Genomic DNA, 23820 nt, shown 5'->3' with positions numbered 1-23820 from the left:
TTTAAGAAAATGTTTCCACTTTTCAAACAGCATTGGAGAGGAGTTCTGTATAAAATTTAACACAAGTAATATATATATTTTTTTAAACATTTACATTTGGCAGACACTTTTATCCAAAGCAAATTACATTGCATTAACCTATACATTTATACTTAGATATGTGCATTCAACTGGGATTGAACCCACAACTTTATGTTGATAACGCAATTCTCTTACCACTGAGCTTCAGGAAAGCTCATAGGTTGTATCTCTGTGTCTAACTCCACATGCAAGAGATGTGTTTTGGTTTTTGCACATGTGTATACCACAGTGATCTTCGGGGTGGGGTGGCACTGTGATAAAGTTCCATACAAAAAAGTGCAGTGGCTAGAATACAAGTATGTGTTTGTTTGATATCAATGGTGTATTTGGTAAAAACTATACTACTATGAATCTTATTGTAGTATATTGTAGGGGCTTTAGCCAAGACAGAAACATCAATATTTTCTGTATTATATAAATGAACCTTGTACAAATATGTACAGTTCTTTGCATTTTGACCCAATGAAAGTCTTTGAAGAACTTTCCAGTTTCTGACAATTTCATTTCAATCTTGAAAACCTATAGAGAAGTTTTACATACTATGTATCTTCGAAGATAATTAGTTTGATCACATTTATAAAAGATGTGCGATTATTTCTGGAAGCAGACGTGTTGGGGGGGGGGGCAAGGAACTAAATCACAAGCACCCAATACATCATTGCATGATCCCTGCATAACTTCTGATTCACTATAAGTTTGTGTTGTTTACATTATGCACGTACACGCCAATTGCCAACAAAACACAGACATATGACTTTCACTTATCACGGTTCATGTCTGCATCTTTTAGCGCTGGAACCGCTCCATCTATCAGTTTTAATCTAGCGTATGTCTACTGTTCCATCCATCAGTGAAATGCCCTCAACAAACAATCACAACCTAACTTTTCTCACTATCGCAACAGTAACAAGCTACAGCTGCAGCTGCAGCCACAGTTGGGTGTAACTGGTTCCTAAGTATTTAGTTACTATAAGATAAATAGTTTTCACTTGAAATCCCAAACTAAGGGATTCATTTTATTTGATTCTGTAATTTAATGACAGTTACTTCTGAAGTAATTAAACTAAATACTTTGTGTAATATGTGTGGGTGCAATAGTGGAATTAACATCAAAAATCTAAGTCTAACTTTAAAATCAGTGCTTGAATGCACAATTCTCAGATTTGTAAAACTTAATAATTAGTTTATTAGTCAGTGAAAATTACTACTTTATGTAGTTTTATGTTTTTTATTTGAATGAATTATAAGAGCGGTTTCTAATCCTTGGATCACCTAAATTATCAATGTTGATGTTGGATATAAAAAAGTAATTAAATACTTTTTGGAGAGAGTAATTTGCACAGTTATCTAATTACACTATTGAATATGTTATTAGAAATTAATTACTTTTTCAGAGTAACTTGTCCAACACTGTTCAGAACACAGCCAATCTTTACGTAGCGCAGCCAATCTTGTTGGTAAGCGGGTCTTCCAAACGCTTGTCGGTTGATGCGTGGGTGGGCTATTTCTTTCACTTTGCCAAAGACGTTCTTTTCATGGAGAGTTGCCCAATAAGGGATTAATTTGTAACACCTTTTTTGGTAACCTTGTGTATTGTTTCACTGATGGGCAATTTTTTTTTATATGGTTAAATAAACAAAATAGCCTTAAACGAAAGCTAACTAAAAAAATGTAAGGAAATAGTGTAATCAATGAATATTTATACATGAGTGTATCACAGTGGGGTGGGACGCACAATGACCGAACACAATACAATAACACCAGTGAGTATCTTACATGTCATTTATTGTCTCAAATAATTATTTGAACTCTTGTCACTGCAATGGCCGGACTGAAAATTAACAATTTTCAGGGTCAATCCTTAATATCACATTATCCTGTTGTTTAAACATGGAAATATCCAAAAAATATTCTCTCATCACTTTCTTTTTTCACATATCAAACTACACTTTTATCTGCTTGATGCTCTTTTTTTTCTGTTGTTGTATTTGAATAGTTTGTCTCTAGGGAAGAGGGTGAAGTACCTCAATGCTTCAGTCCACATTGAAAGTTAAACAGCTGCAAACCGTCGTAAACTCAAGGAAACTTAGATGTCTAGTAATATCAGCAGACTGTAGTCTCTATAACATCTGAGCACATCTATGTGTCCATCACCTCCACAACCGTTATCATCTTCAAAAGAGTGATTTGAATCTTGAACAAACTTATGGTCACACTTCAGTATAGGGGGCAATTTTCACAATTAACAAACCATGAACTACGACCTTTTCCTTTATGAATAGATAGTAATGTAGTTGTAAGGTTTAGGTATTCACAAACCATCACGGAAGGGCAGAGAGTTTGCCTAGAACAGTTTCATTCCGTCAAACTAATATATGCTATCGTCAAATAATTGAGGACCGCAGTCGCGACAGGACTACTTAATGGTGGGAAATGCCCCCTATACTGAAGTGTTTCCAAAACTTGTTTAATGCCAACCACAGAGCCAGGAAAATCCCAGCGTCAAAACATCTCTTCCTTTTCTTCCTCGACTTTTTCTCGTGATTTTATTTCTTTATCACTTATACATCACCTTCTTTATGCACAGAGAAGTCATGATAGCTCTGTGAATAATTCAGTACACTGATGTTTCTTCTGCTATTCAGCAATAACATGCCATGAACCAACACATGCACAAATGATAACGGGGCCTTAGCATTAATAAATAAAATGTTATGTAGAGATTGTTATTGTTATTGTTGTTGGCATTTAACAAGTTGGTAACACTTCAGCATAGGGGGCATTTCCCACCATTAAGTAGTCCTGTCGCGACTGCGGTCCTCAATTATTTGACGATAAATATAAATTAAATAAATGAAAAGTAATTACCAAGTAGATTATGAATGAATAACGTTCTTTTGTTGTTACTGTTTAGCTATAATTGTTTGAAAACACTGACCTTGGTTTAAGTAATTTATAATATGTTTTACTACAATTACAAGTATTGTTACATGTTTTGTTTTTGTTCTGAAATTTGACCTATTTTTTATAAATACAAAATGATACACAAAATATACACAAAAATATGTTAGATTTGAGGATGAAGATTTCTGCACATCAGGTAAAATCTGATGTCACACCGTGATGCTTTTGACTACTGGGGGAAAGGTACACAAGTGACCGTCACAAGTAAGACCTTTATACCTCTTTTACCTCTAGTTGGTATTCTGTATATATTTTATTGAAAAATCGTATATCTCCTAAAGTTTGCTTGTCTAGATATTATATGTATGCATGTATCAATCAGGCTTTATTCCTTCCACATGTTATCCTGTTCCTGTTTCGTAACGTTTTCATTTATATAGCACTATGGTCAAATTACCAAACAATGTGAATATTGTTTATTAAAGCAGGGTCAATTACATTTAGACTATTTTCGCTACTACTAGTAGTTTAGTGGTTTATTGTCACTAAAGTACTGTATTCATTATATGCAGATTTTATAAACCTTCAGAACTTCAAACTTAGAATTTAAAAATGTAAAAAACAATTTAAAGGTAACTTCCAGAACTTTAAAAATTAGTAAATTACATTTTATATGTAACAAATCACTAGAAAACTTGAGTTATGAGATTTTCATTACTGCAGTCTTTTAAAGCATTTTCATTTTGACACAGAGGAACTTTAATTTGTCCTTCGATATTAGGATCTAATTTATAAAACTAAAATACAGAACTTATAAGTTGATTTAGTTCAGTGATCAGAATTGCTTGTGTTAGTTCTGGATAATTCTTAGGCTTTCTATTTAAAAAATGAAGAACTAGATTTTTGTGCATTCAGTGTCAGCTAATGTAGCATTGTGATAATTACTTTGACTACTGGGGCAAAGGCACACAGGTGACCGTCACAAGTAAGTCCTTTTCTGCACAATATAAATACTTAATTATTAGATTTGGATTTTTATTAGATTTCTGTTTCTGTGAATTGCATAAATAACTACATTAAAATAATATAAAGCAATATAAATGGTAGCAATCTTTCGTGGTTTGCTGTTTGGTACATATCACAAGATACACTTAAAATAAAGGTGACTAATCGGTTCTTCACAGTGATAGCTCAGAATAAACACAAATAACTATTTAGACAAAGATTCTTTAAAGAACCATTTCTTTCTTACCTTTTTAAAGCCCGATGAACCTTTTTTTGACACAAAGAAACTTTTGTTCCGAAGTCAAAGACAAAAATGGTCTTCTGTGGTGTCATGATTGCACCCTTATTTTTTAAAGAGTCTAAATATATTGTAAAATTCTCAACAGTCATGCCAAGACTTGTGTCTAGGTGACTTTTTGGATACCAATTTAACTAAATAGATTCCTTCTGTTTACCTGACCGCATTGGCGGGACTGAATTGGGCTGACAAATGATTATGAATATACTGTATGTATGTGTACTGTGAATATTCATTTTATATTTCTGATCACATACACACACTTGCACTATGTATATATTTAGGAAATGTTTATTTATTTATATTTATCAATAATTAAAATTATATTAAAACATTTATTATTTTATTCTTAAATATATGCATCTGTATTTTTTTATAAATACCAAGTTAATATACACAGTACACAGACATTTATTATGTAAACACAATCTTTTATTCTGGATACGATTAATCGTTTAACAGCCGTAGTCTGAATGTTTATTTATAAATTATTACTTGACTACATGCTAATAATGTATATGAATGTAATGTTGAATGTACTCAAATGATGAAGAACGATTCGCTACATATTCAATACTCATATTTTTTAAATGCCTGATAACTAAAACAAACAAAAAATACAAAAAGTCATTCTACAGGTCAATAATGTGGATCTATTGATTAACATTAGATAACTACAATAGTTCACATGAACAAACAAACTAACAATTCTTTGACAACACTTTCAATCTTGGTCATAGTTATTTTTAACATTTACTATCATTTGAAATCAAACATGCTATCTGTTAACATTCATTAACATTGTTCTAACTTGAACGAACAATAATTGTATTAACAAACAAGGAAAAACTAACAAGTACTAAAAATGCTTGAAAAATATGTTAGGTCATGCTAGCTTAATCAAGTAATGTTAATTAAAAAAGAACATTCTCTAAACTGTTTTTAAAATATTTAAGAATCACATTGCTTACACAGCATCTTGTGAATTTATATATGCTTATAATTTCTAATGGTATGTTTAAATACGTTTTACTGGTTGGCTTCCGTAATGTGTGTGTGTGTGTGTGTGTCTTTTTTTAGGTGACTCTAAGAAAGCACCAGCAGTCTTTATGATGTCTGATTGTAGTTCCTCTGATCCGATTGCTTGGCTGTCTGGCCTCTGAGTTTTCCCCTGAAGAATCAGTCAGTTTCAAATGGACAGATCAGAGTGGAAAAGCTCTCACTGACTTTGTCCAGTATCCTACAGTAACAACTAATGGAAAAATGCTGAAAATCAGTCACATCACTGTTACCACTGAGATTCTGAAAACAAGTATAACATGTGAAGGAGTGCACCCTCTGAAAACAGACAAAAAGACATTCAGAAAAGGTGATTATAGACAAAGACACAATGTTTCAATAAACATGATGAATAGATAAATCTATTGAGTGTGTGGTATATATAGCAAAGTGTAAGCTGACAACTGTTTTGTGTACTGAAATTTTAGAATGTCCTCCACATTGTTACACTGTCTCAAAAGTATATTGTTTTAGTTTCAGCACAAGGACCAACTGTGAGCGTGATTCCTGTCACAACTCAAAAAAGTACATCTGTCCTGTGTGTTATTGAGGACTTCTACCCAAAAACCGTCACTGTACAATGGAAACAAAATAATGACACAATGCAGCAACAGACAGAAATGGAATACAAAAAAAATGAAGACACAGGTCTTTACACAGCACTGAGTCTTTATAAAGTCAACAGTGAGACATGGAACAAACATATTGACTATACCTGTGAGGTCACACACATGGGCCAAGTTCAATCTGATAAGAAAAACTTCAAAGGTAAACAGATGCTCACTCACTTCTCACACGTGTTTTTAACATGAACCAAGTGCATGTGCATACACAGAGCCCTACATTACACAGAAGTTTGACATTATGACTTTCTGTACTTTGCTGTAGCTACACTGGGACTGACTCTGAAGACACCAATACAGAAAGAATTATTTGTCAACAATAAAGTAATCTTGCAGGCTGTTATTTCTGGAAATGAACGCAACTCAGTGGAAAGCGCTGTAGTGTCATGCAAAATGGAGAGTGAAGCAATAGCATTACAAAAAGGTGTTGTAGAATCGCTTAAGGACATTTCAGATTTTCAGAAAATTCACAATGTAACGGTTGATACAAAGAAGTGGTTTGAAGGTAAAAAGGTCACCTTTACCATCAGTGACAAAAGCATCACGCAGGAGATCAATTTTAATAAAGGAGGTTAGTCACCAGTTTAAAGATTTACCCTGTGACTTACAGTTTTATCTTTTCTTATATTGTTTTACAATTCTTTACAATGTCTTTCCAATTCAGATGGAAGGACACCACAAGTTTCCCTTTATGAAGAAGAAATTGACAGCACAGACCCTACACATATTTCTCTGGTGTGTGAGGTCACCAGTCCTAAACTTGGTGATGTTTACATCATGTGGAAAGTAGATAATGGAGAATATAAAGAGGGTTATACCAGTGCTCCAATCCGTCAAGAGGACTCCACATCTGTCGTCAGCATTTATAAAGTATCTAAAGAAGAGTTTAGAAAAAACACAATCTCCTGTGCAGTCAAACATGCCAACATGGACGAAGACAAGATGCCAATAATAAAATCAACATTACAAAGTAAATCAAAATGTCCTGCATGTCCTGTCTGCTCTGCTGATTATTCATGATATTATCAATATGATTACATGTTATGTTCTCACTTTGTCTGACATGCTTTTGTCCTGTTGTTATCTTTGCTATATCGTTGTGTGCTTTTCTCCAGATGTTTGTATCACTGTATTGCATGGGTCAAAAACCAATGCTGAATTACAATCAGAACTATTAATTGAAACTATTATTGCACATCAGGTGGAACAGCATTAAGTGCAAGACAAATATCTATTTAGAACACAAGAGCCAAAATTTCTGATGACCTACTGTAAGTCAATGTGTGATACTTGTCTTCAATTTGTTAAATTGTGTCAAGACATGTTAAATGTGTTAATTGTGTCCCTGCTTCTTTTCATGCTGTCTGTTGTCGTTTGTACTGAGACTGAAATTTAAAATGTATTTCACAACAAAGCACTTTCATGCAATGATTTGTTTTGGTGTTGAAAATGTATTTCTATTTGCTTTTACATTTCTTTCTTGCATTAGGTAATAAATCTGTGTGTTTGCATGAATAAGTCCAGCATTTATTGGAGGCTTAAAAACCAGCTTCATTCAGTACTAAAAGTATGACACTATGTTGGAGAGACAGACCCTAGAGAGAGCACTTAAATCTAGTCTAGTATTTAATGTAGACATAAATGCACATTTTGATGTTGTGATGTAGATGTAATATTGCATTGTAACATTAATTAACTTAAGCCAATTAACAATTGATCATATATTTTGTCATATCAAAAACTTAAATTTAAACTTAGACCTAAAAAAGCTTAAGTTAACAAAGCATACACAGTAATGTACACATAATGGTGTTGGTAATTTTGTGCATGTGAACATTCGTACACATATATGCTACACATGGCATCTCTGTGCTTATGTAACAAACTAGATCTCTATAAAAATAATTGAGATTTAACTCTAGGATAAATCAAATATAATATCAGTATTGGACTTTGTGTTCTGTACATATTGTTCACTTAGATGTATTTTTTCCAGATGAGCCTGCAGAACCTGAGACAGGCTTTGCATTGCACTGTAATGATGTTTTAGAGGAGGATGAGTTCAGAAGTCTCTGGTCTACTGCCACATCCTTCATCTTCCTTCCTCTTTTCTCTGACCTACAGCGCTCTACTCAGTCTATCTAAGGTAATCTACATATCAACAGAGAGGAGAGTTTTAAAATAAATCTATTCTGGATTACTGTTACTGTGTACACTGTACATTGCTTACAATATGCAATTTTAGGTAATTATCGTCTTTCTTTTTTCAGATGAAGCAGTGAGAAATACCAAGCATCAAAGTTTGATTTCAGCAGTTATTATTTCATTATGATCTCAATACTTGACATGGTCTTACTCCATATATTTTCAAAAATGTACTTCACATTTTGTAGAAAACAGAAAAGAAGACTTCAGCTGGGTCTTGACAGCAGGGTCAGATATGACCCAGATGTGATTTTTCATGTGGAATAACTTAATAATATAGGAAATGAGTTATATTTTCAAAGCTATAACACATTATTTAACGATTTTATATATTGGTAGTATGAATTGCTGAGCTAGAAATTAAAATACGGTAGACTATACACATGCCATATTTTCTAGAGTGTGAGTATCACTTTGATAACAAAGCATTTTTCTCAGCTTGATGGGATACAAATCAGTTAACTTAATACCTGTTGATAATATTAATATGAATTTATGAACTGAACTGTAGACTGTAAATCACTGCAACATATAAATTCACTCCTAGTGTACAAAATAAAAGCATTTTTTAACAATAATTCACATTTTTTTAATTGCTGCATTAATTACAGCCCATGTTATTCATGCTTGTAGAGATAAAAAGGGTATCGAATTTCTGCATTGAAAGTCTTAAATTTTAAGAATATGTTTCCACTTCTCAAACAGCATTGGAGAGGAGTTCTGTATAAAATTTAACTCCAGTAATATATATATTTTTTTAAACATTAACATGTGGCAGGGGGGGGCATGGTGGCTTAGTGGTTAGCACGTTCGCCTCACACCTCCAGGGTTGGGGGTTCGACTCCCGCTTCCGACCTGTCTGTGTGGAGTTTGCATGTTCTCCCCGTGCCTCGGGGGTTTCCTCCGGGTACTCCGGTTTCCTCCCCTGGTCCAAAGACATGCATGGTAGGTTGATTGGCATCTCTGGAAAAATTGTCCGTAGGGTGTGAGTGCGTGAGTGAATGAGTGAGTGTGTGTGCCCTGCGATTGGGAAACTACATCCAGGGTGTATCCTGCCTTGATGCCCGATGACTCCTGAGATAGGCGCAGGCTCCCCGTGACCCGAGGTAGTTCGGATAAGCGGTAGAAAATGGATGGATGGATGGAACATATGGCAGACTCTTTTATCCAAAGCAAATTACATCACCTATACATTTATACTTAGATATGTGCATTCAACTGGGATTGAACCCACAACCTTATGTTGATAATGCAATTCTCTTACCACTGAGCTTCAGGAAAGCTCATAGGTTGTATCTCTGTGTCTAACTCCACATGCAAGAGATGCGTTTTGGTTTTTGCACATGTGTATACCACAGTGATCTTCGGGGTGGGGTGGCACTGTGATAAAGTTCCATACGAAAAAGTGCAGTGGCTAGAATACAAGTGTGTGTTTGTTTGATATCAATGGTGTATTTGGTGAAAACTATACTACTATGAATCTTATTGTAGTATATTGTAGGGGCTTTAGCCAAGACAGAAACATCAATATTTTCTGTCTTATATAAATGAACCTTGCAAATATGTACAGTTCTTTGCATTTTGACCCAATGAAAGTCTTTAAAGAACTTTCCAGTTTCTTACAATTTCATTTCAATCTTGAAAACCTATAGAGAAGTTTTACATACTATGTATCTTCGAAGATAATTAGTTTGATCACATTTATAAAAGATGTACGATTATTTCCGGAAGCAGACGTGCTGGGGGGGGGAAAGGAACTAAATCACAAACACCCAATACATCATTGCATGATACCTGCATAACTTCTGATTCACTATAAGTTTGTGTTGTTTACATTATGCACGTACACGCCAATTGCCAACAAAACACAGACATATGACTTTCACTTATCACGGTTCATGTCCGCATATTTTAGCGCTGGAACCGCTCCATCTATCAGTTTTAATCTATCGTATATCTACTGTTCCATCCATCAGTGAAATGCCCTGAACAAACAATCACGACTTAACTTCTCTCACTATCGCAACAGTAACAAGCTACAGCTGCACCTGCAGCCACAGTTGGGTGTAACTGGTTCCTAAGTATTTAGTTACTGTAAACTAAATAGTTTTCTCTTGAAAAACTGAAGTACGGGATTATTATTATTTGTTTCTCTAATTTAGTGACAGTTACTTCAGTAGTAATCAAACTAAATACTTTGTGTAATATACAGTATGTGGGTGCAGTGGAATTGACATCATTAATCAAAGTCTAGCTTTAAAATCAGTGCTTTAATTCATAATTCTCAGATTTGTAATACTTAAAATTAGATTATTAGTCAGTTAAAAATACTACTTTATGTAGTTTTATGTTTTTTATTTGGATGAATTATAAGAGCCATTTCACATCCTTGGATCACTTAACTAATCAATGTTGATATTGGACATAAAAAGTAATTAAATACTTTTTGGAAAGAGTAATTTGTACAGTTATCTAATAACACTATTGAATATGTTATTAGAAATTAATTACTTTTTCAGAGTAACTTGTCCAACACTGTTCACAGCGCATCCAATCTTATTGGTAAGCGGCTCTTCCAAACGCTTGTCGGTTGATGCGTGGGCAGGCTATTTTTTTCACCTTGCCGAGGGCGTTTTCATGGAGAGTTGCCCATTAAGGGATTCATGTGAAACACCTTTTTTGGAAATCTTTTGTGTACTGATGGGCACTTTTTTTATATTGCTAAATAAACAAAAGAGCCTTAAACGAAAGCTAACTTTAAAAAATTTAGGAAATTGTGTAATCAATGAATATTTATACAGGGGTGTATCACAGTGGGGTGGGACGCACAATGACTGAACATAAGACAATAACACCAGTGAAGTATCTTACATGTTATTTATTGTCTAAAATAATTATTTAAACTCGTTTCACTGCAATGGTCGGGCTAAGAATTAACAATTTTCAGGGTCAATCCTTAATATAATATTATCATGCACTTTAAATTTGAAAATAAGAGGTACTTAAAACTTCTTTCATCTCTTTCTTTTTTCACATATCATAGTACACTGTTATCTGCTTGATGCTCTTTTTTTTCTGTTGTTGTATTTGAATAGTTTGTCTCTAGGGAAGAGGGTGAAGTACCTCAATGCTTCAGTCCACATTACAATACAACAGCTGCAAACCGTTTCGAACTCAAGGAAACTTAGATGTCTAGTAATATCAGCAGACTGTAGTCCCTAAAACATGTGTGCACATCTATGTGTCCGTCACCTCCACAAACGTTATCATCTACAAGAGAGTGATTTGATACTTGGAACAAAACTTTTGGTCACACTTCAGTATAGGGGGCAATTGTCGCAATTAACAAACCACGAATTACGACCTTTACCCCAGTTAACTCTTAATTTGTTGCTTATGAATAGTGTAGTAGAGTAGTAGAGTGGTTAGAGTCCGGTGAGTAATTGTGAATGAGTGCCACATGTGCGCACATCTGGCTCGAATCACCTAGGAGATTGGGAGCATATAAAAGGAACGAGCGACCGGACCGTCGAAGAGAGAGCACCGGGCCCGAAGTGTTTGTATATGTATTTATGTTTTACCGTGTTGTTGTTCGCCGGCGATCGTCCGTGAGGGGCCGCAGGCTGTTATATTACTTTATTAAATGTTTGAAATGTCTTCGGGTTCCCATCTCCTTCCTTCCCTTTTATGGAGATTTGTTACAAATAGTTAGTAAGGTAGTTGTACGGTTTAGTTATTGAGTTAGTTAGGGATGTGGAGTATGGTCAGGCAGAATATGTGCTTCATAAGTACTAATAAAACTGCCAATTTGCCAATAATAGGCATGTTCATAACAAATCAAGTGTAGCGTTAGTTCTGGAAGGTTGCTCCAGCTGATCACATCAGGTGCAGCTAATCATCGTTTACCAATAGTCATACAACCCACACTAGACTGCGTCCTATTTAAGTTGCATTTCTTTGCTCCTTATCAGGTGCGTAATCGAGTTTCACCTTAAATCCATCTCAATCCCCATCTCCTCCTTTTCTACCAATCTTCAGTTCTTTTAATCTAATCCTGTTACGCATCAGGAACTGTTCTGGTTCCCCCGGTGGGGAGACATGTATTGCTGCACTTCTGCTATGTCCATGCAAACCTGCATGGATGGGCAGAGAGTTTGCCTAGAACAGTTCCATTCAAACAGTTCAGTTAGTTTCATTCCATCAAACTTAATATATGCTATCGTTAAATAATTGACGACAGAAGAAGTTACTAGTGGGAAATGCCCCCTATACTTAAGTGTTACCAACTTGTTTAATGCCAACCACAAGAGCCAGGAAAGTCCCATGGTCTACACATCTCTTCCATTTCTTCATCAAGTTTTTCTCAGGAATTTATTTCTTTATCACTCATACATCACCCTTTTTATGCAGAGAAGTCATGATAACTGTGTAAATATTTCAGTACACTGATGTTTCTTATGCTATTCAACACTAACATGCCATGAACCAACACATGCACACATGAGAATGGGGCTTTAGCATTAATAAATAAAATCGTATATAGTTATCAATATAAATTAAATGAAAAGTAATTACCAAGTATGTAAGTTATGAAAAATTAACTTTCCTTTGGTGTTTAGGTATAATTGTTTGAAAACACTGACCTAAGGGTTAAAACATTTAATATGGGTTTTATTACAAGTTTTGTGACATGTTATATTTTTGTGCTGAAATTTGACCTATTTGTTTTGAATGCAAAACGATATACACAAAAATATGTAAGATTTGAGGACGAAGGTTTTTGCACATCATTTAACATCTGATGTCACACAGTGATGCTTTTGACTACTGGGGGAAAGGCACTCAAGTTACCGTCACAAGTAAGTGCTTTATACCTCTTTTACCTCTAGTTGGCATTCTGTATATTTTTTATTTAAAAAAGTATGTCTCCGAAAGTGTGCTTTTCCAGATATTATATGTATGCATGTATCTAAACATAAGGCTATATTCCTTCAACATGTAATCTTATTCCTAATTCGCACAGTTTTCGTTTTCATTTACTCGGGTAAAATTTCCAAACAATGTGAATATTGTTTATTAACACAGGGAAATTTACATTTATACAAATTTCGCTACTACTAGTAGTTTTGCGGTTTATTGTCATTATCTATATTGCTTTTTTCATTATATCCAGATTTTATAGACCTTCAGAACTTTCAAACTTATAATTTTAAGATGTTGAAAACAATTTAAAAGTAATCTTCAGAACTTTAAAAAATAGAATATTGTCAAAAGCAAATTACATTTTAGATGTAACAAATCACTATAAAACTTGAGTTATGAGATTTTCATTACTGCAGTCTTTTAAAGCATTTTCATTTTGACACAGAGGAACTTTAATTTGTCCTTCGATATTAGGATCTAATTTATAAAACTAAAATACAGAACTTATAAGTTGATTTAGTTCAGTCATCAAAACTGCTTGTGTTGGTTCACAATAATTCTTAGGCTTTCTATTTAAAAAATGAAGAACTAGATTTTTGTGCATTCAGTGTCAGCTAATGTAGCATTGTGATGCTTACTTTGACTACTGGGGCAAAGGCACACAAGTGACCGTCACAAGTAAGTCCTTTTCTGCACAATATAATTGTCTACTTAATTATTAAATTTGGATTTTTATTAGATTTCTGTTTCTGTGTATTGCATAAATAACTACATTAAAATTATATAAAGCAATATAAATGGTAGCAATCTTTCGTGGTTTGCTGTTTGGAACATATCACAAGATACACTTAAAATAAAGGTGACTAATAGGTTCTTCACAGTGATAGCTCAGAATAAACACAAATAACTATTTAGTCAAAGATTCTTTAAAGAACCATTTCTTTCTTACCTTTTTATAACCCGAAGAACCTTTTATGCCACAAAGAAACTTTTGTTCGGAAGTCAAAGACAAAAAAGGTTATTTTGTGGTGTCGTGATGCACCCTTATTTTTAAAATGTCTAAATATATTGAAAAATTCTCAACAGTCATGCCAAGAGTTGTGTCTTGGTGACTTTTTAGATACCAATTTAAAACCAGTCTTATAGATCAATTTTTCGAAATTTAGATTTTTACATAACCTGATAGCTGAGTAAATACTTATAACTTATAATTTCTATTTATGTATGAGGTGTTAGAATAGGACAATGTCTGACTAAGATACAACCGTTTAAAACTCAGGAATCTGAGAGTGCACAACAATCTAAATATTGAGAAAATTGCCTTTCAAGTTGTTAAACAGGAGCACTTTGGAAAGCCATCCACTCACAAAAATAACGTTTATATATATTTTTGGAAGGAAATTCACAAAATATTTTCATGGAACATTATCTTTACTTAATATCCTAATTATTTTTGGCATAAAAGAAAAATCAATAATTTTGACCCATACAATGTATTTTTGTCTTTTACTAAAAATGTTCCCGTGCTTCTTTAGACTGGTTTTGTCATCCAGGGTCATAAATAGTTTTCTTCTGTTAACCTGACAGCATTGGCGGGACTGAATTGGGACAAATGATTAAGAATATATGTATGTGTACTGTGCATATTAATTTTACATTTCTCAACACATACAAACACTTGTACTGTGTATATATTTAGGAAATATTTACTTATTTATATTTATCAATAATTAAAATTACATTAAAACGTTCATTACTCTATTCTTAAATATATGCATCTGTATGTTTTTATAAATACCAAGTTAAAATACACAGTACACAGACATTTATTATGTAAACACAATCTTTTATTCTGGATACGATTTATCGTTTAACAGCCGTAGTCCGAATGTTTATTTATAAATTATATGTTGACTACATGCTAATAATGTATATGAATGAAATGTTGAATGAACTCAAATGATGAAGAACAATTCGCTACATAAAAATATTCAGTCATGCTAGTTTCTTTTGACTCTGATGAGTCTTGAAATTGTTATTAATCACATCTATTTTTTGTCAGCCTGATAACTAAACCAAAAAAAAATCGTAATTCTACAGGTGAATAATGTGGTTCTATTTATTAACATTAGATATCTTCAATAGCTCACATGAATAAACAACTAACAATACTTGGACAACTCTTTCAATCTTGGTCATAGTTCATTTGAAAATTTACTATCATTTGAAATCAAACATACGATCTGTTTACATTCATTAACTTTGTTCTATAATGAACAAACAACAATTGTATTAACAAACAAAGAAAAACTAAAAAGGACTAAAAATGCTTGAAAAATATTTTAGGTCATGCTAGCTTAATCAAGTAATGTTAATTAAAAAAGAACATTCTCTAAACTGTTTTTAAAATAATTAAGAATCACATTGCTAACACAGAATCTTGTGAATTTATATATGCTTATAATTTCTAATGGTTTCTAATAGTATATTTTCTAATGGTTGGCTTCAGTAATATGTGTGTGTGTCTTTTTTAGGTAGCCCTAACACAGCACCAGCAGTCTTTATGATGTCTGATTGTAGTTCCTCTAATCCTCTATTGCTTGGCTGTCTGGCCTCTGAGTTTTCCCCTGAAGAATCAGTCAGTTTCAAATGGACAGATCAGAGTGGAAAAGCTCTGACTGACTTTGTCCAGTATCCTACAGTATCAACTAATGGAAAAATGCTAAAAATCAGTCACATCACTGTTACCGATGAGACACTGAAAGGAAGTATAACATGTGAAGCAGTGCACCCTCTGAAAACAGACAAAAAGACATTCAGAAAAGGTGATTATAGACAAAGACACATTGTTTCAATAAACATGATGAATAGATAAATCTATTGAGTGTGTGGTATATAGCAAAGTGTAAGCAGACAACTGTTTTGTGTACTGAAATATTATAAAGTCCACCGCATTGTTACACTGTCTTAAAAATATATTGTTTTAATTACAGCACAAGCACCAACTGTGAGCGTGATTCCTGTCACAACTCAGAAAAGTACATCTGTCCTGTGTGTTATTGAGGACTTCTACCCAAAAACCGTCACTGTACAATGGAAACAAAATAATGACACAATGCAGCAACAGACAGAAATAGAATACAAAAAAAAGGAAGACACAGGTCTTTACACAGCACTGAGTCTTTATAAAGTCAACAGTGAGACATGGAACAAACATATTGACTATACCTGTGAGGTCACACACATGGCCAAAGTTCAATCTGATAAGAAAAACTTCAAAGGTAAATAGATGCTCACTCACTTCTCACACGTGTCTTTAACATGAACCAAGTGCATTTGCATACACAGAGCCCTACATTACACAGAAGTATGACATTAAATGATCTTTCTGTACTTTGCTGTAGCTACACTGGGACTGACTCTGAAGACCCCAATACAGAAAGAATTATTTGTCAACAATAAAGTAATCTTGCAGGCTGTTATTTCTGGAAATGAACGCAACTCAGTGGAAAGCGCTGTAGTGTCATGCAAAATGGAGAATGAAGCAATAACATTACAAAATGGTGTGGTAGAATCACCTAAGGACATTTCAGATTTTCAGAAAATTCACAATGTAACGGTTGATACAAAGAAGTGGTTTGAAGGTAAAAAGGTCACCTGTACCATCAGTGACAAAAGCATCACGCAGGAGATCTATTTTAATAAAGGAGGTAAGTCACCAGTTTAAAGATTTACCCTGTGACTTACAGTTTTATCTTTTCTTATATTGTTTTACAATTCTTTACAATGTCTTTCCAATTCAGATGCAAGGACACCAAAAGTTTCCCTTTATGAAGAAGACCTTGAAAGCACAGACCCTACACATATTTCTCTGGTGTGTGAGGTCACCAGTCCTAAACTTGGTGATGTTTACATCATGTGGAAAGTAGATAATAGAACATATGAAGAGGGTTATACCAGTGCTCCAATCCGTCGAGTGGACTCCACATCTGTCGTCAGTATTTATAAAGTATCTAAAGAAGAGTTTAGAAAAAACACAATCTCCTGTGCAGTCAAACATGCCAACATGGACGAAGACAAGATGCCAATAATAAAATCAACATCACAAAGTAAATCAAAATGTCCTGCATGTCCTGTCCGCTCTGCTGATTATTGATGACATTATCAATATGATTACATGTTATGTTCTCACTTAGTCTGACATGCTTTTGTCCTGTTGTTATCTTTGCTATCTCATTGTGTGCTTTTCTCCAGATGTTTGTATCACTGTATTGCATGGGTCAAAAACCAATGCTAAATTACAATCAGAACTACTAATTGAAACTATTATTGCACATCAGGTGGAACAGCATTAAGTTCAAGACAAATATCTATTTAAAAAACAACAGCAAATATTTCTGATGACCTACTGTATGTCAATTTGTGATACGTGTCTTCAATTTGTTAAATTGTGTCAAAACATGTTAAATGTGTTAATTGTGTCACTGCTTCTTTTCATGCTGTCTGTTGTCGTCTTTACACTGGCTGAAATTTAAATGCCTTTCTCTCCAAAGCACTTTCTTGCAAAGTTTTGTTTTGGTGTTGAATGTTTATTTCTGTTTGCTTTTCCATTTCTTTATAACATTAGGTAATAAATCTATGTGTTTGCATGAATAAGTCCAGCATTTATTGGAGGCTTAAAAACCAGCTTCATTCAGTACTAAAAGTATGAACTATGTTGGAGAGACAGACCCTAGAGAGAGCACTTAAATCAAGTCTAATACTAATACATATTTAATGTAGACATAAATGCACATTTTGATGTTGTGATGTAGATGTAATATTGCATAGTAACATTAATTAACCTTAATCAATTAACAATTATTCATATATTTTCTTGTATTTAAAACTTAATATTATTTAAACTTAAACCTAGAAAAGCTGAAGTTAACAAAGTGTACACAGTAATGTGCACATAATGGTGTTGGTATTTTTGTGCATGTGCAGATTTGTACACATATATACACGTGGCATCTCTGTGCATATGTAACAAACTAGATGTCTATAAATTTAATTGAGATTTAACAATAGGACAAATCAAATGTATTATTTGTATTGGACACTTTGTGTCCTGTACATATTGTTCACTTAGATTTATTTTTCCCAGATGAGCCTCTAGAACCTGAGACAGGCTTTGCATTGCACTGCAATGAAGATGTTTTAGAGGAGGATGAGTTCAGAAGTCTCTGGTCTACTGCCACATCCTTCATCTTCCTCTTCCTCTTTTCTCTGACCTACAGCGCTCTACTCAGTCTGTCTAAGGTAATCCACATATCAACAGAGAGGAGAGTTTTAAATAAATCTATTCTGGATTAATGTAACTGTGTACACTGTACATGGAGTGAATACTTGTTTACAATATGCAATTTTAGGTAATTATCATCTTTCTTTTTTCAGATGAAGCAGTGAGAAATACCAAGCATCAAAGTTTGATTTCAGCAGTTATTATTTCATTGTGATCTCAATACTTGACATGGACGTACTTAGTCAATAATAATTATATCAAGGTGATATTTTCACACAATGTGCTTCACATTATGTAGAAGACAGAAAAAAAGACTACAGCTGGGTCTTGACAGCATGAGTCACATATAACTCAGATGTTTTTATTTGTGGTTTATTAGATGTTTTATTTTTTATTTTTTATTTTATTTTGGAAATTGTGTTATAAATGTCAAAGTTTTTACACATTATTTAAATATTTTGTATATTGGTAGTTGGAATTGCTGAGCTAGAAATTAAAATACGTTTGACTTGTGATAAATTTACAGTTATCTCAATTACCTTTTGATAATGTTACTATGGATTAATAAACTGAACTATAAACTGTAAATCGCTGTTATACATAAATTCACTCCCAGTGTAAAAAATTAAAGCATTTTTTTATTAAAAACTTACAATACTTTGCAAATGTTTATTGCTGCATTAATTACAGCCCATGTTTTTCAAGCGTGTAGTGATAAAGAGGGGTTTTTAATTTCTGCATTGAAACTCTTCAATTTAAAGAAATTGTTTCCACTTTCAAACAGCATCGAGAGTTCTGTGTAAAATTCTGTGTAATTACTTCAGTAATATTCAAATTCCTTATAGGGTGTACGTTTGTGTTTAACTCCACATGCAGGAGATGTGTTTACGAACTAAATCACGAGCACACAATACATTTGTAACTACACACACTGGGGAGAGACACGATAACACCAAAGGAACTTAGATCTGGTTTAATGACAGATATAAACATCCAAAAAAAGTAAGGGGATAGAGTGCGAGGAAATGTGGTCGGGGCTGATCCTACGGGTGTTACAACATCATAATAAAACAATAATAAAACATAATAAAGCTATAAAATCGTCTGCCATTTACATAAATTGAAATGCTTACAACAAACAAAGTAATGAGCTGCAGCTGCAGGCCCACAGCCAGTGTTCAGAGATTCATTTTTCTTTGAAAAAGGAAAGTAAGGGATAACGTCTTGGTTACGGATGTAACCTCAGTTCTCTGATGAGGGAACGAGACGTTGTGTGGAACCGATAGATGGGGTTCACCCTTGAGAAATGTAATCTTCCAGTGGATAGGTAGGCAGAGGGTCCCAGAGCTTTTAGAAAAGGAGGGAAGCCTCTACCTTCGGTCCACAGGGGCTGTGCCATAAGACCACTGGGTAAGTGCACTACTCGAATAGGGAGTATACTCACCGGTTTCTGCTGCGGTCATCATATTCCACTTCGAAATGGCGAACTGACTGCTTAGCGTATGCTGGCAATATCAAAAAACTTGCGCGCATTCTTTTTTTTTTTTTTTCAAAAGATAACCCAGTTTTTCATTGGTTTGGAAAGCCAGTGTAATAAATACTTGGAGTGGGCATGGGGAAATGTATCGGAGTAAAAAGTAAACTTTGTCGTTAATAGTGGAGTGGAGTAAGAGCAGTGGCGGAGCCAGAGGGCTAATTGGGGTGACAATTGACACCCCAGACGAAGTCCTTGCCACCCCTGTTGCCACCCCGCTGAAAACATTACACTGTTAGATTTTTACGAACATTTCCCAAATCTCCCAGCGGACGTGAATGCATCTTTATGCAGCACGCACAAGCGTGCAGCCGCATCGTGCTGTTGCTGCTACACTTTTCATTGGATAAGCTGACACGCAGTGCCTTCGTGACGTGCTCCAAACGGCTCCAATACAACGCCGACAGCAAACAGGATCTATGAAGAGCATTTTGCTGTTATGTACGGCTTTTATTGGTATTACATTAAACGAAACAGTTTTTAACGGGAAGTAAGGGAGACGTTGCACTTTAGTGCTTAGCTTTAATACTTCATGAGCATTACTAGTCGTGAAACTGACTGACTAATACTGTCACGCCTGCGTGAATATGCTTAAAACATGTCGTTAGCAAATGTTCAGCAACAATCACGACATTAGGTAGGCTTATTCATATTGGTTATTCATGGACGGAGTATTCTAACCGTAGAGACCGAACGGACTATTTTCTTTAGCGGAAGCAATATAAATAGTTTTTAAATCAATAAACTCCCTTTTAAATCAATATGTTGTGTCAAATTATTTATTTATTTGGTAGGTAGCCATGTAATAAGTGGGATAATGTATAGCGAGGTGGTTGTTATAGCGAATTCAACCCCTTCAGGCTGATTTAAGATCCATCCGCTTCACGCCGGGCTTCTAAACAGCCTGTTGGTGTTATTCGCTATAACAACCGCCTCGCTATACATTATCCCTTACTTAACATAACATGTCTAGACGTCTTTAAGCAGTTTTCCTTGTGTTGTCAAATAGGCTAGACCTCAATATACTCAGATTTTGTCGTCATGTATTACTTTAGTATTTGTATTTTTAGTAACGGTGTACTCATGGTAAATAATAACAAGCAAATTGTTCCAAATTATGGTTTCTTCATGAGGTGTGTAAAACATTTTGCTTAATGCATATATAATTGTGTACATTTTGGAAAATAAACAACTTTAATTTAATCTATATACATTTTGTGGAAAATAATTTATTTTTACCTTGACACCCATTTGCCACCCCTGTTTTTAAAGTGTAGCTCCGCCACTGAGTAAGAGTGAAAGTAGAGGCAAATAAAAAATACTCAAGTAAAGTACAGATCCCCGAAAAAAATACTTAAGTAAAGTAACGAAGTAAAATTACTGCAAAATGAAAACGCTTTCAAGACTGTAGTAACAAACATTTCATAACTCAAATTTTCTAGTGATTGTTACTTTACGTTGTAATTTACTTTTGAGAATTCTTACATTTTTAACATTCTGGCAGTTACTTTACAGTTGGAAAGTTCTGAAGGTTTATAAAATCTGTATATAATGAATTACAGTATTGTAAAAACAACAATAATAATTCATTACATTTATATAACGCTTTTCTGCCTGGGCATTCAAAGCGCATTACATTGATCCTCAACCAACGGCAATGTGCAGCATTGGAACGGCAGCCATATTGTGCCAGAACGCCTACCACACACCAGGTTATTGGTGGAGAAGAGACATTTTTTAACCAAGCCAATTGGTATTAATGGGGATGATTAGGAGGCCATGATGTTTAGAGGCGAATGGGCAAATATGGCCAGGATTCTGGGAATGCACCCCTACTCTTAATCGTAGGACATCCTGGAATTTTTAATGACCACAGAGAGTCAGGACATCGGTTTTAGATACATGCATACATATTATATCTAGACAAGCAAACTTTAGGAGACATACGATATTTTAATAAAAAAAATACAGAATACCAACTAGAGGTAAAAGAGGTAGAACTTACTTGTGACAGTAACTTGTCTTCATCCTTACATCTAACATATTTTTTGTGTATATCATTTTGTATTGAGAACACATACATCAAATTTCAGAACAAAAACAAAACGTGTAACTATACTTGTAATTGTAATGTAATAGTATAAATTACTTAACCCAAGGTCAGTGTTTTTAAACATTTATAGCCAAACAGTAACAACAGAAGAATGTTTTTCATTCATAATCCAGATACTCGGTCATTACTTTTCATTTATTTAATTTATATTGATAACTATATAATATTTTATTTATTAATGCTAAGGCCCCATTCTTCATGTCCCAACTTCATGTGTTGGTTCATGGCATGTTAGTGTTGAAAAGCAGAAGAAACATCAGTGTACTGAATTATTCAGACAGCTATCATGACTTCTCTGTGCATAAAAAGGGTGATGTATGAGTGATAAAGAAATCAATTCACGAGAATAAGTCGAGAAAGAATAGGAAGAGATGTGTAGACCATGGAAGTTTGTTCCAAGAATCAAATAACTCTTTTGTAGATGATAACTGTTGTGGAGGTGACGGACACATAGATGTGCTCAGATGTTATAGAGACTACAGTCTGCTGATATTACTAGACATCTAAGTTTCCTTGAGTTCACAACGGTTTGCAGCTGTTGTATTGTAATGTGGACTGAAGCATTGAGGTACTTCACCCTCTTCCCTAGAGACAAACTATTCAAATACAACAACAGAAAAAAAGTGCATCAAGCAGATAAAAGTGTAGTTTGATATGTGAAAAAAGAAAGAGATGAGAAAAGTTTTATATACCTTTTTTCCATACTTAAACAGCATGATAATGTGATTTTAAGGATTGACCCTGAACTTTTTTTTATATCATGGATCTTAACAATTAGTTTTGCTTTCGTCAACGAACCTTTATCATGTGACGAAAAGAAGATTACTATAATTAAATGTATAATGCAATATTGTTGAAAAATTAAATAAACGACAAATTTTGGTATACACAATAAAAACTATGCTAAACTGTTTCTTAATTTTTGTTGACCAAAACTAGACGAGATATTATAACGTTATTTCGTCTGCGGACCGGAATCCTGTTCTTAAAATGTGATCTGGCTGTTCTGTGTGTCTGAGTGAATAATGTTCTCAGTTTAACATACAACACGAGTGATGGTCGAGGATTCATCAGCGTCTTCACTGTATGAGGATATGAACAAATAAACTTCAACTCCAGAGTTGCTCTGAGAGTTTATTTTATGAGCGTTTACTGTTTGATTGAAGCTATTGCCTAACGGAAAAACTTAAGTGTCTTCCCGTGAAATTGAACACAAGAAAATACTTTAGTGAACTATACTATGTGCTATTGAAAAGTGTATTGCCCTTGTAATAAATTGATAAACACTGTATACTATAGTAAAGTTCAAAAACACTATAGTGTCTAAGAATTTTGTTGCAGTTTACTATAGTAACTGCATTTTAATTATATGGTCCTACTTTATCTATCTGTATGCAACATGAATGTCTTTTGTCAGTTGTCATGATGACAACCAACAATTTATACTTGTGCTTCTACTGTTTTGGCCTGTGCTACCAAACTTAAACCTTCTAGCTCCAGTGCTATGTGCAAAAAAAGTCTGCATATACTGCATTCAGTATGCTACTACAGGGCACTGAGGGCAGTCACTCTTGTGATGTTGGTTCATTTGCAATACTGGCCAATGTTACATTCCAGTTGACTAGAAAAATCACTTCTATTTGTTTTATTAATAAAGGATATTGGAAGTAAAATTGGTCTGGGTTATGACAAATACATTCTTTTAATAGGCACACAGCAAGAAAATAAATTGTATATGTGACATAGCGTTACCAGTTTGGGACACAATCCCAAGTCTAAATCATTAGAGAA

The 23820-nt window shown here is 34.1% G+C and overlaps 1 protein-coding gene and 1 gene segment (V, D, J or C); both read left to right on the top strand.

Annotated features, from left to right (window-relative positions):
* Window positions 1–23820, top strand: part of LOC130425839 (uncharacterized) — a 154909-nt gene that overhangs the window by 87706 nt on the left and 43383 nt on the right. The gene's annotated exons all lie outside the window — the stretch shown is intronic.
* LOC130425980 (Ig heavy chain C region-like) lies at window positions 5418–7343 on the top strand. The segment is given in 4 exon segments: window positions 5418–5657; window positions 5822–6115; window positions 6236–6541; window positions 6635–7343. Coding segments are annotated over 4 exon segments (1062 nt in total).

This window comes from Triplophysa dalaica, chromosome 7 (genome assembly GCF_015846415.1).
Source record: "Triplophysa dalaica isolate WHDGS20190420 chromosome 7, ASM1584641v1, whole genome shotgun sequence".
In the NCBI taxonomy this organism is placed as follows: domain Eukaryota; kingdom Metazoa; phylum Chordata; class Actinopteri; order Cypriniformes; family Nemacheilidae; genus Triplophysa; species Triplophysa dalaica.
Note: the sequence above shows the minus strand (reverse complement) of the source record. Positions and strands in the feature narration are given on the sequence as shown.